Source organism: Sceloporus undulatus, chromosome 7 (assembly GCF_019175285.1).
Source record: "Sceloporus undulatus isolate JIND9_A2432 ecotype Alabama chromosome 7, SceUnd_v1.1, whole genome shotgun sequence".
Classification (NCBI taxonomy): Eukaryota; Metazoa; Chordata; class Lepidosauria; order Squamata; family Phrynosomatidae; genus Sceloporus; species Sceloporus undulatus.
This window is the reverse complement of record NC_056528.1, coordinates 42,486,049-42,503,906: the sequence shown is the minus strand read 5'-3', so window position 1 is coordinate 42,503,906 and position 17,858 is coordinate 42,486,049. Positions and strand designations below refer to the sequence as shown.

Here is a 17,858-nt window from a genome sequence, read left to right as displayed (position 1 = left end):
AGGATATATATTTTAGTATTTTCCAATTGAAAATATAATTAATTTTTAAAAATAAGAAAACCACCAAATTTCTTCTGTGTTGCAGCTGTTTTTGAGTTTGTTTCAGGTAGGTAGCTAATCCCCTTCTCCCACCCATTTTTCTTCATTTAACTTGGCTATCTTGCTGGAGTCAGCCTGGATAATTTTGCTACACTGGTGCCAGTAAGTACACCTGTCTATTTTACTAGTATCGTCTTGGGAATACAAAGAGGCCATATGCTTCAGAGTACCAAATTACTGTGATGAATATGAAAGAGAGAGCCATTGCTTTGTTTACTTTTTAATTTGCTTTTTAAAATTTGCTATGTTTATATCCATTTTCCGTTTAGTTAGCTCAAGAGAGTTTATATTCTCCTCTTCCTCATGACTATATCCTCACAACAGTCCTGTGAGGTAGGTCATGCTGAGACAGAGTGACTGATCGTAGATCAGCCAATGGTTTTCATGGCTAAATAGCCCACCACTCTAATCTAGAGACCACACTTGCTCTCTAGCTCTCCCTGGGCACTTTCCAAAGAATCTGGCTGGCTGGAGTAGGTTATTCTTGACTATGTGTCCCTACAAATTCTGATGCATTTGCTTCAAGTGCTGTCAGAGTGTTTTGACATAAAAAGGTGTATTAATTTTTGTGGCATCCGAGCTTTGTGCCAGAAAAGGTGCTCAGGTGCTAGCCATAATAAAATGTCAATTAAAAATAGAAACTTGAATTAGATAACATAATGACAAAGACATTCAAATAAATTAAAATCACTGTTAAAACTGTGAAAAGTGCAATATTTTAAGACATATGGGTGAAATAGCCAAATGAGGTAGCTTCCGGCTGCTTTGGAGGCGTGCCAGTTAAACGACGCACACTTCCAAAGGGGGCGGAATGTGCCAAAGCCATGCTCTGGTCCTTAGACCCAGAGCAAAAAGGAGTTGGGATAATCTGACTCTTGGTGTTGCTAGTTGGCTCCTGCGTCAACATCCCGCCTTGGGAGCGGGCCATGTGGACAGGGGTTCTCACCCACTTCTGGCTGGAGCAGACTTGGGCTGCTCTTTCATGCCCATCTGTTCTGGGCCATATTTAACTTTCTTTTCCTTTCAGCTAGCAAAAGAGAGACAGCTGGGGAAGCTCTCCTTCAGAAGGCTCAGCTCAGTGATCCCAAAGGCAGCCCCAGAGCAGGGCAGAAGAGCCCTCAGCAGCCACGCAAGGAAGCTAGGTGACTCTTTCCCCATGCCAGGGTCTTAGGTTACCTGGCATCTTTCATTTCCCCTCTGCGGAGTATTTCTGTCTCACCTGAGGAAAGAAATGGGGCTAAATTAATATGTACCATCATCAGTCATGTTAGTGGAGGAGGCAGTGGTGGGAGAAGCACCCATTAGGATGAGATGGGCAGTTGTGTACAGTGCTGATACATCTCATCACCATGGCAGCATAGATGCATCCCAGGCAATTGGAAGTGATGGCACATCACCTCCAGTTCTCAGTTTTGGCCACAAATTATCTGTTCCTGTCTTGGTGGGTAATGGCGAGAGGGCAGAATTTTCTTTAAAAACCCAGTTTTCACAGCAGTTTGAGCAGTTTTAAGTGCTTTTTCTTGCAAATTGCTGCTGTCCTGCAGGATTTGTGGGGAGTAGCTTATGCTAGGGAAAGGGGATGATTCTCATAGAAAAGACTTCTGTACGACACTGTAGGCAGTGAATGAGAGAATCCCTCACTTTCGCTCAAAACACTAGAACTCAGGAACCTTTTACATTGTAATAGTATTCAAACATGTACTAGCTATGTTAGTCTGTTTCAGCATAAAAACATATAAAGGAATGTTTAAACTGAGAAAAAGTTGTTGTTTTTTGCAGAAGCTTTTGTGAACGCCAGTCTGCTTCATCAGTTGCATCTTCCTACCTGCACTGAGTTTGCTTGTATAGCTCTTGGTTTCTTGCTTCTTTCTGTCTGCTGGCCTGGAGCTCAGGCCTAACAAAAAGACATGAGATTGACTTATGAGTCTTATTCCAATTGCCTTTCGGAATGGCAGGATCTTAATAGGTTGTATGAATCCCATAATCAGAAAGTTTTATATCCTATCCTTTATCATAAATCTTAAATCTTAGTGGGGTGGACTTGTAAAACAATATAAATAATTTAATACAATTCCAGTTTTAAAACAATAAAACATCTGAAGCAGAACCAAAATAGCCAAAAACAGCTTAATGGTGTACAGCTAATAAAACTTAGTCCTCAAAAGTTTTTAATAAAAGTCATATTTAGACTTGGTACTGAAAATAAACCAATGGCAGCAATTGGACCTCCAAGGGAGGACATTCAATAAATAGGGCATCATAGCATATACTGGTGGGACACACAGGAAGGCTACTCCAGGAGACCTCAGTTCTTGAACAGGCTGAATGTAGATGAGTTAATCACCCAGACAAGGAAGTCCCACAGTTCATGCACAACTCCACAGAGCTCCTAATTCTGCTGCCTGGGGGATTATGGGACTTGTCCAAAAAGAACTTTTCAAAGCTCTGCCATCAGATGTTCTAACCTTCTAGAGTCTCCAGCCGAAGTCTTTCATCCTACCTACTACCTGACTGTTTAATTCAAGTTTTGAGGGATTTGATATGTTACCTTTGAAATTCAGACCCAAGATATTTTACTGCCTGAGGTGAAGAACTAAATGGTACCTTCTCTCAGTTGGACTGGAAGTTTACTTCAACACTGGCAGTGGAGCAGTGTCCACCACAACCAATTAGGGAAGTTTGGAGTGTACAGCCTACCTCTCTTCTAATACATTGCTTCTGCCTTCCATTACTTTCTGCCCAAGGAGTTGAATCACTTTCCTTAATGGTAGGTCTGACTTGGGTGTTTTGCCCTTTTTTGTTGCTTATCTGTATGTGCTGTTTTCTTCTAGCTTGGCCCCGGAACGCTTGGAGCCACGGGACCCAAAGAGTGACACAGAATCTACTGAGAACATGAGCCTAGATGGCTACCATCCTATCTCTCCTCCTGCAGCTGCCAGGTTAGAAAAAAAACAATACCTATAGCAATGTCAAAGAGTAATGTTTCAGCCTTTTAGACCAAGGGTGAGTCACTGGGCCCCCAAGAAATTGTGGGACTGCAGCTCCCATCTCACTCACCATTGGCTGTGTTAGATACACTTGATGGCAGTTGCAATCTACAGTATCTGGAAGTATCACAGTTGACCATTTTTGTTATAGAACTTAGAATGTGGAGGATCTCTGAATTCTCTGAAGTAGCATTCTAGACAGTTACATCCGTTGAGTTCAGTTGTGGGAGAGCAGAGTGAGTGAATGAGGGTTGCTTAAAGTCAGAGAAAGGGGGGTAGTGTGGGAAGATATATGGCCTTTACAGACATTGTTCTCCTTCTTATTAGCATATATAATTGTGTGGTCTAAAGCCAGATTGTTAATGGGTGCTGGTTCCAGGGAGCACGCAGCTCCTTGGTTGCATAAGTTTCGCTCACTGCTGGGCTGTTTCTGGGCAAAATTCAAAGTGCTGGTTATGATGTATAAAGTCCTGTATGGCTCAGACCCAGTTGAAGAACTATGTCTTTTCATACTGAGTTTTTGTGTTTTCATTATAATTTACTGCCTTGAGTTCCAGTCTGGGGGAAAGATGGGATAGAAGTAAAGGGAGGGAAGGAGGGAGGTATAGGATGCATGGATGGGTAGGCTGGACTATTCACTCTAGGACATAACTTGGAAAAAGTAGCTTGGATTGCAGTGCCAAGAATCACCCAGCTTCCATGGTCAGTGGGAGATTCTGGTAACGTTTCTTTGAAAAAGTAACTTTTCAGAGTTCTAGTCTGGGGTCAATGGGTTGCTAAATTCGGTTGACCCTTTTGGTGTGCTGCTTATGATCTGTACCACCACAGGCTTTTTGTATTGTTTTTTCAGTGCTCACCAAGAGAGGACGAAAACTGTCAGCCCTTCAGGGTCCAATGCATCCAGCCTGACCCTCCCTGCCCGCTTCAGAGAGGCTTCCCCCTCCTGTTCTGACAGTGTAAGTTTGAACTTCTTCTCTAGACATTTGTACAAATAGAACATTTCTTGTACATTTTTGTCCTGGCCTGATCAGAGCCACTATCTCAAAACAGATTTGTAAATAATGGCCCTTGAGGTCTCTTCCATCTGTATGATTTTATGATTGTACGGAAGCAACAAGTATACACACCAGGGAAACCTCACTTCCCCTCATTATGTGGCTGGGCCCCAAAGTTATCGTGAATATAGTAGATGAACTAGGGTTAGCAAAGTTTGTCTCATTTTGCCCCCAAATGCCCCCTAGTGGTCTCTATGGAGAATAGGGAGCATTTGTTTCACACACACACACCCCTACCTACCTCTTTTAGACCTTTTTAAAACAAACAAACAAAAAACCCAGAAAGCAAAGGCCTCTCCTGGGCCTAAAATGGCTCAGGGGGATTGAAATGACCAACTTGCCTCTCTCTGTGAAGCAATTTGGGGGAGGGGGATACAATGGATTTGTATGTGTGTGTTTGTGGGTTCAGCAAAGAGTGCAGCCCTTCAAGGTCTCTGAGAAGCTGATGCAGCCTCCTACCTTCAAAAGTTGTCCCTATCCAAGAAATTCATGTCCTCAAGCATGAGTGCACATTCCTTACTTTGAAGCCAACTCATAGTTGTGACTTACACAGAAAAGTTTTTAATGTGAAAACACAAACAAACAAATATTTAGTATGCGGGCACAAGCCTCCACTTTCTCTTCAGTTCATAATGGTGGGAATGGAGAAAGCAAAGCTGAAGTAAAATAACTCCTTCATATCTTTCACATTACATTTAAAAACAAAAGGAAAAAGGATGGGAGGTGAGGAAAAGAGAGGAGGAAAGAGAACGAACAGCAACCAAAAATAGGGGGAGGGGATAATGGAAAAGGGAAATAGGAATCTTTTGCCAAAGTTTATGGTGATGCTTAAATTCTGTCATATACGAACTGGACAGTTCCACACCATTGGACAGCTGCATAATGCTTGTCTGTGATGCTGGCCAAGGATTCCAGAATCCATCAGCTTGGCGTCAGGCACTGTCTAACCAGTTTTAATGTGTTAAATTGTTGATCTCTTAAATTGTTTAATATGTTTTCAGTGTGTCTTGTTTAAAATTTTAACTTTTTAAATTGATTTTTATATGTATACCATCCTGAGGATGGTTTATAAATATTTAATAATGTTTAAAATGAGGATTAACTTGCTTGAGCAATGTAATTCTCCTCTGAAGAGGATGAGTGTAGGGTATCTGGAAAACTCAAGAATCTCTTTTACCAGAACAGCCCAGTTCTCAGCATGCTCGGCTTGTGTCAGTCTCTGTTCGCTGTGATGACTGGTACTTTGTGTAGTATAAGTGGGGGCGTCAAACCCTCTGCGTATCTGAACATTTTTGGGTTTGAAAATGCCAATGAAGTACTTGGCACCTTTTACACCTGGGACTGGCACAATATCAACACAACAATAGCAGGCGTTGCCTCTTGGAACTGAGTTTACTTGATATTTCAACAAGCTTGCAGCAGGGTGATTGATGTGGCTGTAGTGTCTCTGTCTGTGCCTTTTCTTGGAAGCTGGCTAATTCTTTTCTAGGAAGTTCGTTTGGGCAGCCAAAGTGCAGCTTCAGCTGATGAGAATGAAACCTTGTTCAAGAAGAACCCTAGAAGAAGACAGAGACCCTCAGGTAAGATTCCTTCAGAGTAGAACATGGGAGAATTAGTGTTGGGGATGACAGCTCTCAGGATTTCTCAGCTAGCATAGCTACTAATAGTGCTGGTTGGGGATTCTGGGAATAGTGATGCCCCAAACTAATTTTCAGGCTCTGTTTAAGATATAATGTGCTGCTGTTTCCTATGCTGGCTGGTGTAGTATTGTGTTTAGGGTGTTGCGTTTTAGACTAGAGAGAGCTGAGTTCAGATCTTGACTCAGCCATGTATCTTACTTGATTACTTACATTAGGTGATTTGCTCCTTCTGATCCTATTCTGTCTTTCAGGATTGTTATGAGTCTAAAGTGCAAAATGGGACCATGTGGTTGACTGTGAGCTCTGTGGAGCAGGGTGTCATAAACAGAGATTGAACCGGGTAATTGGTCCATCAATCCCTGTGTTGTTTGTGTGTTTGTTGTATGCCTTTAAATCATTTCCAATTTAGGGCGAACCTATGTTGACCCTAACATGGGATTTTCTTGGCAAGATTTGTTCAGGGCAGGTTTGCCATTACCTTCTCCTGAGGCTGCGAGTGTGTGACTTGCCTAAGGTCACCCAGGTGGTTTCATGGCCAAATTGGGAATTGAACCCTGGTCTCCAGAATCATAGCCCAACATTCAAATAACTATGCTACACTAGCTCTCAGGTTGCCACCTCCTAATTAGCAGGAGCTTTCTTGGGTCTTTTCCCAGCTGTTATGACATGCATTTCTTTAAATGTGTTTGATCTGGCTGTAAATATCATTCAGCTGGGAAAAAAGCAGGTGGAGATGAAGATGGAACTTTTTCCTCTTAGATTCCTTGAAGGGTGGAGAAGCACCTATTTGAGATGTCTTTTGGGTACGGGATAATCTTGTTTTACATTAAAGGGATGGATTTGATTGATGGCTGGGATTCTTTCCAGTTCTGATGCTGAAACCATTGGTCCTCTGATTTCCTCTCCAATTGTTAGAGTACACCAAATCAGTGATTGACCTGCGACCGGAGGAGTCCGTTAATGATAATGGAACTCTAGGGGACAGAAGCAAGTCAGTTCCTGGCCTCAATGCTGAAATGGTAAGCTTCTAAAATGGATGGGAATCATGTGGTCTCTCTGCTATGTGTGACTACTGAAGGCTGTGTGACCATGAGACTATCCTCTCCATAACCTCTCCAATCTTTAACAAAATTGACACCAAAATGGAGGATGGTGCTTCTGGAAGCCCCTGGGGAAATAATTCTGGCACAAAATAAGGTACATTTCCCACAATTTATTTAGGGCAAGAAAACAAATTGTTTTTGAAAAATTGGAAGTAATCAGGAAGTCACTTCCCCATTTCCCAGGAAGGGCCAGGTCAAAGTTAATGGCAAATAGGCCTGGCCTGGCCTGGCCTGGCCTCCTGACCCTCTGAAGCTGCATACCCCAACTCTGTAAATGAGATGTTTCTTTTAAAAAATAATAATGGAGTTTTAATCTAATAACTTGTTTAATTGTATTTTAACTTCTTTGTTATCAGATTTTAAACTTATCTTGTTCTAGCCTTTTGTAAGCCACCTTAGTCCTGTGCTGGTGGCACAGTCCTGAGCTGTTTTCTAAATATAATCCCTCTTTCAGCATCTGGATTTCTGGTTGTAATGTCAGAGCAATTCAGCTGACACACACTCAACATGGAACATAATCTATGATAGTATGTGGGTTGTGGTAGTGTTATAGTAACCCTTTAACACGCATAGGGCACATTGAAGCTGTTTAGGGCATAATAGGGAACTCTTTTGTATGTCTTTCCCCAGGAAGAGGAAGAGGAAGACATAGATAGCCTGGTAGAGATCCATCGGAGGAGAGCAGCCAGAAGCAGCATGCGCAGTGGTGCATCCTCAGTGAGTGCTGGCCTTAATATCTGTTATAAAAGTTCTGTGAGTGGAGGATAGGATGAGTGATGCAAGGTGGGCTTATGGGATTCACTTTAACTGGTACCCTTACTAGTGGAAGCCAGTGGCTGTTGAGGTAAACATAAACTAAGGATTAAGAACAAAATGTTCTTGGATCATGCTCAGATGAGAAATTTGTGATTATGACTTGAACTAAGACAACCAGTCTTTTAAAACAAAAACCAATTCCTTCTTTCCACCCACTTAGTTTTTCAACGATCTGATTTGGAGCAAGGAACTATTTTAAAAATTTAAGTTGTTTCTATTGTTAGATAATTGGGAATCTGAAACTCTTGCTAGTCTGCTGCAATATACTAAGGTTTCCCAGTAAGTCATGATATGGCGACTAATGTGAGGAAAGGTAGCATTGCAACCAGGGATGGGGGTGGGGGGTGGGTGGCTATTTCAGCTCCACTTCCATCACACAGAAGAAAACTTCTTCCTATCCATGGAGTCTGGAAGAAGTAGAATCATAGAGTTGAAAGAGACCTCAAGGGCCATCCAGTCCAACTCTCTGCCATGGAGGAACTCACAATCAAAGCACCCTCAACTAATGGCCATCCTGCCTCTGTTTAAAAACCTCTAAAGAAGGAGATTCTGCCATATTTGGAGGGAGTGTGTCCCACTGTCGAACAGCTCTTATTCTCAGTTCCTGCTGATGTTTAGGTGGAATCTCTTTTCCTGTAGCTTGTTTCCATTGTTGCCTGTCCTATTCTCTGGAGCAGCAGAAAACAAGCTTTCTTTCTTGTTTCAGAAAACTACCTCAATATGGCACCCCTTCAAATACTTATACAGGTCTATCATATCACCTCTTTAACCTTTTCTTCTCTAGGCTAAACATCCCCAGCTCCCTCAGTCTCCCCTCATGAGTCATAAGGCATGGTTTTCAGACCATGTAGTATATTTAGTTGATGCAGAGGTAGGCTGCATCAACTGTGTATAACTCAGACCTGCACAACTTGGCAGTAGGTAAGGGCTAAAATTAAAATAGGCTAAACCATTTTGGGCTGCAAATAGGTTTTAATTAAATATTTATCTATTATTATTAATTACTGTTAATTAGAACTAATTAATATTAAGTCAGTCCTCCTCTTTCTTTGACTGGTGCTCTCCTCAAGAGAAAGGCCTTGCCTGTCCTTCGCCTCCTCCACTCGGCCTTCTCCTTGGGAGAAGGCCGCATGATGGAGGATCCTTGAAGAGTAAGCTTTGGCCCCTCTTTCTCCTCCTCCTTCACCCGTTCTTCTCCTTGGGAGAAAGCCAAGCAGTGGAGGAGCCTTGCAGGGTGGGCGTTTGCGTGTCCTCCTCTTCCTCATGGCCATCTCCTCAGAAGGAGGCTGAGCAGCGGAGGAGCCTTGCATTTGCCCTTTCTTCTCCTTCGCATGGCCCTCTCTGACATTCCACATTGTCACGGGCTGCTCAAAATCCTTTGGTGGACCGCATGCGGCCCCCAGACCTGGTATAACTGATCTAAATATGAAACAGATGTCCAAGGTGATGTGAATAGAAATTTGACAAGGAAGGTTAAATTCAGCTTCCTTCTCCATGTATTAAGGGTAGGCAACATGGGGCTCTAGAGGTTGTACTGCTATTCCCATGTTCCCTCATTGTTGGCTGTTGCTGGCTAGGGCTGATGAGAGTTGCAATCTGGAGTGTTATAGGGAACATTCCTCCCCTTTGCAGCAAATGATTTACAACACGTTTTGTCTTTTAAATTTTCTTAGAGCACTTTGGGAAGCATGGTTAGTATTTATAGTGAGGCAGGTGATTTCGGCAACGTCTGCGTTACGGGTGAGATTGGTTTCACTTTGAGCTATGAGGAGAAGACACAGACCTTGTTCATTCATGTGAAGGAGTGCCGCCACCTGGCATATGCTGATGAAGCCAAGAAACGCTCCAACCCGTGAGTGTATATCATTGTGAATAACAGGGTGGGAGGGACAATATTCACCCTGTTTGAGGGGAGATGTGAGGCTTGGCAGTTCGGTTTTAGGCCTAGTTTGAATACATTATGGAGTACAGATTTGTACAATTTGTTCAAATCAGTGCCCAATTTGTATCTAATCCTTGAATATCTTCAACATGATGTCTGAATTGACAAGCCATTCTGACTCTCTGTCCAGCAGCAGTGTTTGGAGAATTTTGTGGTAATGCTAGCTGGTGGATTCGTAGAGTTTTACTGTAAAAAGTAACTTATCCCAGCTCTATCCAGAAGCCCACTGTGGCTAGAGGAATGAGCTTACAGAAGGTGAAAGCAGACAAGCAGGTGTAAAGTGTGATTTTCTTGCTTTTTGTCTGGAAGCTAAAGAAGACTTGTGTTTTAAATTGTAGTTAATGCAAACCATGAATTTAGTGTGATGTCGAAAGGACACTCACATACATACACACATTGTGGCAGAAAGGTAAGTAACATACACCTGCTTCAAGTTTTGCATTAACATTATGCAGTATGGGTCAGTTCTATCAATTGAATAAAACTCTGTTGCTGTAGTTCCAAACTGAGGAGCACCGGGCCATTGTCACCTTTAGTTTCTTTATATGAACAGTATGCAGCATGCTAGATATTTGTATAATGCAGCTTCCTTCAGTTCAAGATGACAAAGCTAGTCATGAAAAAATTCTGGAAGATCCTATTGAACAAATTATAGAGTGCCACATATCTTCATCTCTGAGTAATTACATTTCTAACCCACCCTTCCTTCAGGATACAGTTGGACCTTATACATGGATTTTTAATACATGGATTCAAGAATCCACTGTTTGAAAATGTTCAAAAAAAGTATAAATTTCAAATATCAAACCTTGATTTTCCATTTTTTATAAGGGACACCATTTTGCTATGTCATTATATTTAATGGGACTTGAGCATCCATGGATTTTGTTATACACGGGGAATGTTGGAACCCAACCCCACTGTATAACAAGGGTCCACTGTAGTTAACCCTCTGTCCCCCATTCTCTGATCAGAGTTGGGATCACAACATCTCTTCTGTTGCTGCCATTGCCCAGATTTTCAATTCCATCAGGAACTAAGGGGTGCCTGTTCTATAGGCTTTCAAAAAGGCACTTAGAGTAGTTATTGCATTGCCTTTGAGAGCCAGTACAGTTTGGGTGTTGGACTAGGAGTCTAGAGACCAGGGTTCAAATCCCCACTTGATCATGGAATCGCACTGGGTGACCTTGGACATGTCACACTGTCTCAGTCTCAGAGGAAAACAATAGCAAGCCCCTTCTGACCTAATCTTATTAAGAAATCACAATGATAGGTTTGCCATTAGAGAGAACAAGGAAACAGAAAAGGGAAGGAACTTAAAAAACCGAAACAAAAAACAAACCAGGTAAAATTTTTGATGAAAATAAAAGGAAAGAAAAAGAAGAAAGAAGACAGGAAAAGACTGGTCTGAGCAAGAACAAGAACAAAGAGATAGAAAGAGAGCTCTGTTCTGGTGAAGGCATGGAAGAAGGAGCCAGAAGAGGCAACTTGTCAGCAAAGCTTTAGATCATGTGAGTCCCTATATCTCTCTGGGTAGTGATGGATGTAACCAGAACTGTGTGGATATCTTCTCACAGCCATCCCAGAAAGGGCCTTCATGGTAAATATCCAGTGTTTCATTTTGCAACAAACCTGTGAGGTAGATATTCTTGAGGAACAGTGAGAGTGATCCAGGGTGGCCTTGTGAATTTCATGGCTGTATAAGGATTTGCATTTGGTTTCCTCGGTCCACACAGAAGTAAACATAAAGAGGAATGCAGTTTGGACAGCTGTTGAAGCATCATTGTGTGAAGCAAGATGGTGTGATGGTAGGGATCAGTGGCTGGTCTTCCAGCCTGCTATCACACTCAGAACATTCTAGGATGAACTGCCTGATGAATTGTCTGATTTGCCTATAAAAATGGGTAATTGCAGCAGCATTTTTCCTGTGTGAAATTGTGAAATGCAAGATGCAAATCTGCTCCTTTGTCTTCTGCAGGTATGTGAAGACTTACCTTCTTCCAGACAAATCCCGCCAAGGGAAGCGTAAAACCACCATCAAACGGAACACTGTCAGTCCCCTGTACCATGAGCTGCTCAAGGTGCTTGTCTTTGGGTGTTGTATGCAGGGAATTGGCCGGCTTTCATGTTGTATGTTGGGCTTCCCTGTTGAGGTATTGCAGAAATACAGATATGGCACATCAGTGCACAGTTCAGTATAGACAGCTTTCATCATTTTTAAAGTCTGTTTTCTTGCTGTGATATTTTTGAAGTGGAATAAAGTAAATTAAGAATATATCAGACATGTAGGCTTGTGTGACACTTTGGAGTGGCTTTTTTGATAGTAATATACTGATTATGTCCTCCATTTTAAGTACCTAAACAATGTCATCACCAGGGGACAAAACACAGCAAGTCAACAAGAATGGCCTGTTTTTGTGGACTGGCACCTTAACTACCAGCTGGCCTCAGAATCCACTTGCAGCTCCTTCTGCTTGCTCCTTCTTAGACCACAAGGGAGGAGGATCTGAGCTAAATCATCCACTTATCAGGGGCCATTTCACACTACACAATTAAAGTACTAAATTTCACTTTAACTGTCATTTGTTATTGTGTGCCTTCACATAGTTTCCGACTTATGGTGACCCTAAGGCCATATCATGGGATTTTCTTGGCAAATTTCCTAAGAGAGGTTTAGCACTAGGATCTGTCACTGAACATTGACCATGGGTTGTGTCTCACATAGTGGCACCTTGCATTATTGGGTATCATGGCTAAGCATTTTTCTGTCTTGTCACTTTATACTAGTATGATATCAACAAAAGCATTCTGCTGACTAGGACCTTGCAGTTCTCTGTCTGGCATCATGATCGCTTTGGCCGAAATACATTCTTGGGAGAAGCAGAGGTCCCAATGGAGTCCTGGAACATGGAGCATCCCTTGGAAGCGAGTCTTCCGCTACATGGCAAGGTCTGTCATATGTCTATGCTTGTTTCTATGCAGTGCCAACTTTGGCCAAAAGTGATATTGGATGCACAGTGGAAGTTTAATGAAACTGAAAGTGAAATTTCTAGTTTCCCTATCATGTCCTCCAAATTAGGCTATAGGTTTGATTTAATACCTGCCTGTGTTCACCTGTATATACCTTGTTATTTTTAAATGTTGGCAACAATAGAGTTTGAGAAAATTAGTTTCTTCCCTTATAACTCCCAGAATCTTCTAGCCTTCATGGACACTGTCTGTGCTCATTGGGGAATTATGGGGGCTGAAGTCCCCACTTGTAGCTTTTCCATTCTCAGAATATAAGGGCCCCTTAAATGAAATTGGTAAGTGGTCTTTCCTTAATAACTCAGTAAGGTATAGTGGTTATATAAACATGTTACTTTTATGTTAGGGAAAATCCATCGGGTGGTATCTCTTTCTTAGTAGAGTTTAAAACAAGGATGGAAATCCTGCAGCCCTCCTGGAAACTGCATGATTCCACCCTGGTTTCAAGACAGTACACAGGAGAGTACAATTTGAATAATCTCATTAATTGTTTATTAACCTGTGATTGTTTCCACATTTCCAACCAGCATCAGCTTCCCTATGTCTAACTCTACCATCAAGTCACTTAGTCTCCTTCAACTGGTTGTGTTGGACTACAGTTCCCACTATCCAATTGGGAATCTTATGGCTGAGGATGATGGGAGTCAGTGTACCCATCTAGGGGATGTCCATTGAAAGAAGACTAGTCTAGTTTTAAGCAGTGGCACCTCACTTGTGGAATTCCCTCTGCAGGGAAGCTTGGCTGTTGCCCATTTAGCTATTTCTTTGGGAACAGGTGAAGGCCTTTCTGTTTCCACTTTTTTTAGCCATTGATCTCAATTTCTAATAATTCTTGACACCCCTTTTTGAACTTTTAAGACTGGAAGCATCTTCTGATCTCTTGTTGCTCTGTATCTGCAGCCATGGTATTTTTATTTTTGGAAGATTTTATAGATTTTATCACTAAAGGGTGATAGATACATATTTAGAAATTAGTATACAGTATTATAGCTACCCACTGAATTACACCACTCCTACCCCTATAGACTTTGGTATATATGTATTTATACTCCTTTGTAACCCCTTTAGAAAAAACACTTTGACACATACTGAAGCTGTCTTACAATTGCCTCCTTCACAATGTTTTTATGCACAACTCCCCTACCCTCCTGTTGTCATAAATAAATCTTGCAGGAACCGAGTTGATTTTGTTTGCTTCAAATTTTAAAAAAATGCCCATATTCATCCCAATACATTTTCCCCATATCTATTCTAGAACTCTGTGGACTTGGGTGCCTCTCTTCAAAACAAAGGAGAGTTGGTGGTTTCCTTGAAGTTCATCCCACCTGCCAAACAGCAGGGCAGTTCAGGAAATGGAAGAAAAGGTGAGTATTCGAAAGGTATTCAATAGCCATGTGTTGTGGTTTCCTAGTTTTCTCATTAAATCTTGCCTGTTCATACACAGAACTGTTTACTCTATCAGATCTGGAAACCTGATTGGTATTTGCTTAATGTAAGCAGAGAAAATGTTTTCAGATTTCAGGTTCTGTTTTGTCTGGTATGGGCCTTACATTTGTTGTTTGTTGTTGTGTGCCTTCAAGTCATGTCCGACTTATGGCAGCCCTAAGGCTATCTAATCATGGAGTTTTCATGGCAGAATTTGTTCAGAGGGGTTTTTCTTTTCCTTCTTCTGAGGCTGAGAGAGTGTGATCTGCCCAAGTGGGTTTCCATGGCCAAGTAGGGATTTGAACCCTGGTCTCCCAGTGTTCTAATCCAGCCTTAAGTACTATGTTTTAAACAGAATTTTCTTGGGGGGGGGGTAAGCTTCTATTTCCGACTTCTGCCATTCATGCCACTAACAAGGGTCTCTTTAGGCAAAAAGGAAGAGGGAGGTGAACTTCAAGTCTGGATCAAAGAGGCCAAAAATTTGACAGCAGCCAAATCTGGAGGAACATCTGACAGCTTTGTCAAAGGGTGAGCAAAAAGGCTTTTTAAAAACTCGGTGTTGGATGGAAAAGGAATTAGAGATCCAGGGATCATAGTTAACATTGCCCTGTCCACATACATTGGAATCTAGTGCTGAGCATATGTGTTTATGTCGCGTTGGAAGAATAATTCTCTTGTACTTGTCTTGGCATTGTGCATGCTCAAATATTAGGTGAGTGTGCTTGGCTCTGGGAAGCAACCATATGTAGGGGTGTGTAAACTGTAGTTTAATCAGTGGGGGGTGGGAACAATTCATGTCCAAGAAAAGCTGAGCACTGTGCAGATTATTTACTTTGTGTAAATAAATTCAGCTTTTTCTGGCCATGAGAAGGTTCCAGAGAGTGCTTGAAATGTCCTCTTCTGACCCTTGAGAATTCTTTTCCTATTGAAAGCAGAGATTCTCAAGATGCCCTGTAGACCTCATTCACTTTTCCCATTTCAGTTTCTGCCAGACTTGACCCTGGAAACATCTTTAATAAGGACAGTCATCTTTTCTTTGTTCATAGATATTTGCTACCATTGAGGAATAAAGCCACTAAAAGGAAGACCCCAGTTGTGAAGAAGAGTCTGAACCCTCACTACAACCACACTTTGGTCTATCACAACATCAGTCCAGAAGAGCTGCCACACATCTGCCTGGAACTCACTGTTTGGGACCGGGAACCCCTTTCCAGCAATGACTTCTTGGGTGGAGTCCGGCTTGGAATTGGAAATGGTGAGGTGGGATTGAGGGTTGGCTGAAGTCGAGGCAGAGCCTCAGTCTAATAATAATAATAATAATAATAATAATAATAATAATAATAATAATAATAATAATAATAGGTTTTATTTATATACCGCCCAATCACTGGGAATCTGAGCGGTTTACAATAGAGGGGATAACAGACAGTTCCCTGCCCACAGGCTTACAATCTAAAAGACATGACACAAAAGGAGAAGGGAATGGTGAGGGGGGGAGGGAATCAGGTCCAGCATTCTTCTCTCCCTCTGAGGCCTGGACCAAGGCAGATGGACCGGAGGGAGGGCTCTTCTTCTTCGGGCTAGCCCTGATGGAGCTGGGCCAGCCTACTCTCTCCCTCAGAGGCCGAAAGATGACAGTTAGGGAGGGAGGAGCCTCTTTCTTCAGGCTAGCCCCTGATGGTACTGGGCCAGCCTTCTCTCTCCCTCAGAGGCCGAAAGATGACAGTTAGGGAGGGAGGAGCCTCTGTCTTCAGGCTAGCCCCTGATGGTACTGGGCCAGCCTACTCTCTCCCTCAGAGGCCGAAAGATGACAGTTAGGGAGGGAGGAGCCTCCTTCTTCAGGCCAGCCCCTGATGGTACTGGGCCAGCCTTCTCTCTCCCTCAGAGGCTGAACGATGACAGTTAGGGACGAGGAGCCTCTTTCTTCAGGCTAGCCCCTGATGGTATTGGGCTAGCCTTCTCTCTCCCTCAGAGGCCGAAAGATGACAGTTAGGGAGGAGGAGCCTCTTTCTTCAGGCTAGCCCCTGATGGTATTGGGCCAGCCTTCTCTCTCCCTCAGAGGATGCCCAGCAATGTCTCTTCCGCCGACGTCCGCTAGCGACCGTCTCTTGACCCGGCGTAATCCTATTAAAATTACAACCCCTATCTCTGTAGCAAGTGAGGAACGTTACATAATTATGTTGCTGGCAGAGTAGTAAATGTTATCCACTACTCGCTGGAGTCATTGTAGATAGGATCTAAAGTGGGAGTGGGAACTGCCAAGGGTTGGGGAGTCACATAGCCCCCATGAAACCCTGGAGGGTTGTACTCACTTGCCCCCCAATTTTGCCCCCAAATATCCATTAGCAGCCCCATGCCTCTGGAGAGGACATCCATTACCATTTTGCATGGTTTTGGCCCTCCTCAACTTTTAAAAGTTTCTATAGGCCTTCTTTTGGACTAAAAAGGAAATGACAAGGAAATCTTCTGTTCTTTCAAAATAGAAAAGGTAAAATTATATCATGGAAGGCCCTGTTTGGATTAAAAATGCTCTCCTGGATTCCTTTCAAAAGAATAGGTTTTACTTATTTTTTTAACAGCAGAATAAAAGTCTCTGTGGTAAATAAAAGATACATGGAGAGCCCAGTGCAGCAATTATATAGAAACAACATAAACTCTTAAAAGCAAAGTTGATGTTGAGCTATTTTTCTCATCTTCTCTCCAACTGCCCAGTTTAACTAGCTAAATCCTCGCTGCTTTGCATTCTTTCCCATCACACCCACTCTTTCCTACCTGACCACTTCCACATCAGGGTCACTGCACTGCCATATTCTGTTGAACCATTGGTTCAAGTAGACCACTGTTGTCAACAGCAATAGGCTGCAGTTGTTGAAAGTTCAGAGGGATTCTTTCCCAGGCCTACCTGGAGATACTTGTGAATAGAAGACTCCTTCACCTTATTTCTTCTCCTTAAGATGGCAGTCCCATGGGACTTTTTAATCCCACCACTGCCACCAAATATGTGAAGGGCGCCTGCCAAACCTTCACCTTAGTATTTTTCTTTAAGATGGCAGTCTTGGGCTTTTCTTATCCCACCTCTGCCACCATTGTTTGTAATGTGAGTAGTGTACCATTAACTCAAGTCCAGGTGCTTACCTCTTAAAAACACAACTAAAACGTTATTTACAACAACGGTTTGAAAATATGTTACTGGTTCAGATGATTTATACACTTGTTACAGATATTAGTTACTTTAAAATCTTTTTAACACAGAACACTATCTGTATTTATTTAGGACTCCCACAGTCCCACTATCAGTCTATTCTATTTAAACTTGGGTTTCACAACCCCCAACTAAAGATATCCCTCAGGATATTATACTCCAGCCACTCTCTTTTCTAGAGTCCTGGACATATATAACGGGAGGGAGCCTTTTCCTCTTAAGACTCTACCCCTAACCATCCCTGACTAACTCTCACTCGAACCCTTTGAACCAACTCTCCTCTAGACTCCCCAGAACCTCCCTCTCAAGATTCCAAGCCCAACTGACTAAACCAACTGCCACACAGAATCTTTAAATTTCCCCAGCCAGCATCTGATCGGCTAATGGCCTATGGCTAGTGATTGGCTGGTTTGCTGGTCTTTTCACCACAATACTGGAACCGAATTTGCAGCTTTCTGTAAACCAGTACTTCTCAAATAGTGGGTGCGCCCCCCAGGGGGGGCGCGAGGCTTCGTAAGGATACAGTACTTATAACAATTTTATAGACAAATGATACTATTTA

General features: G+C 42.5%; 1 protein-coding gene across 2 annotated transcripts in view; it reads left to right on the top strand.

The window, feature by feature from the left end:
* The window catches only part of SYTL4 (synaptotagmin like 4), a 29,279-nt gene that overhangs the window by 7,900 nt on the left and 3,521 nt on the right, over window positions 1-17,858 (top strand). Inside the window, exons 5-16 of one of the 2 annotated variants that reach the window (XM_042479478.1) lie at window positions 1,127-1,241; window positions 2,931-3,038; window positions 3,937-4,042; window positions 5,631-5,721; window positions 6,697-6,800; window positions 7,515-7,601; window positions 9,374-9,552; window positions 11,621-11,723; window positions 12,430-12,591; window positions 13,925-14,033; window positions 14,523-14,622; window positions 15,141-15,349. In XM_042479478.1, coding sequence (XP_042335412.1) covers window positions 1,127-1,241; window positions 2,931-3,038; window positions 3,937-4,042; window positions 5,631-5,721; window positions 6,697-6,800; window positions 7,515-7,601; window positions 9,374-9,552; window positions 11,621-11,723; window positions 12,430-12,591; window positions 13,925-14,033; window positions 14,523-14,622; window positions 15,141-15,349 — 1,473 coding nt within the window. Of the gene's footprint in view, window positions 1-1,126; window positions 1,242-2,930; window positions 3,039-3,936; window positions 4,043-5,630; window positions 5,722-6,696; window positions 6,801-7,514; window positions 7,602-9,373; window positions 9,553-11,620; window positions 11,724-12,429; window positions 12,592-13,924; window positions 14,034-14,511; window positions 14,623-15,140; window positions 15,350-17,858 lie in introns of those variants that run through there. The other variant, XM_042479479.1, reaches the window with a different exon arrangement.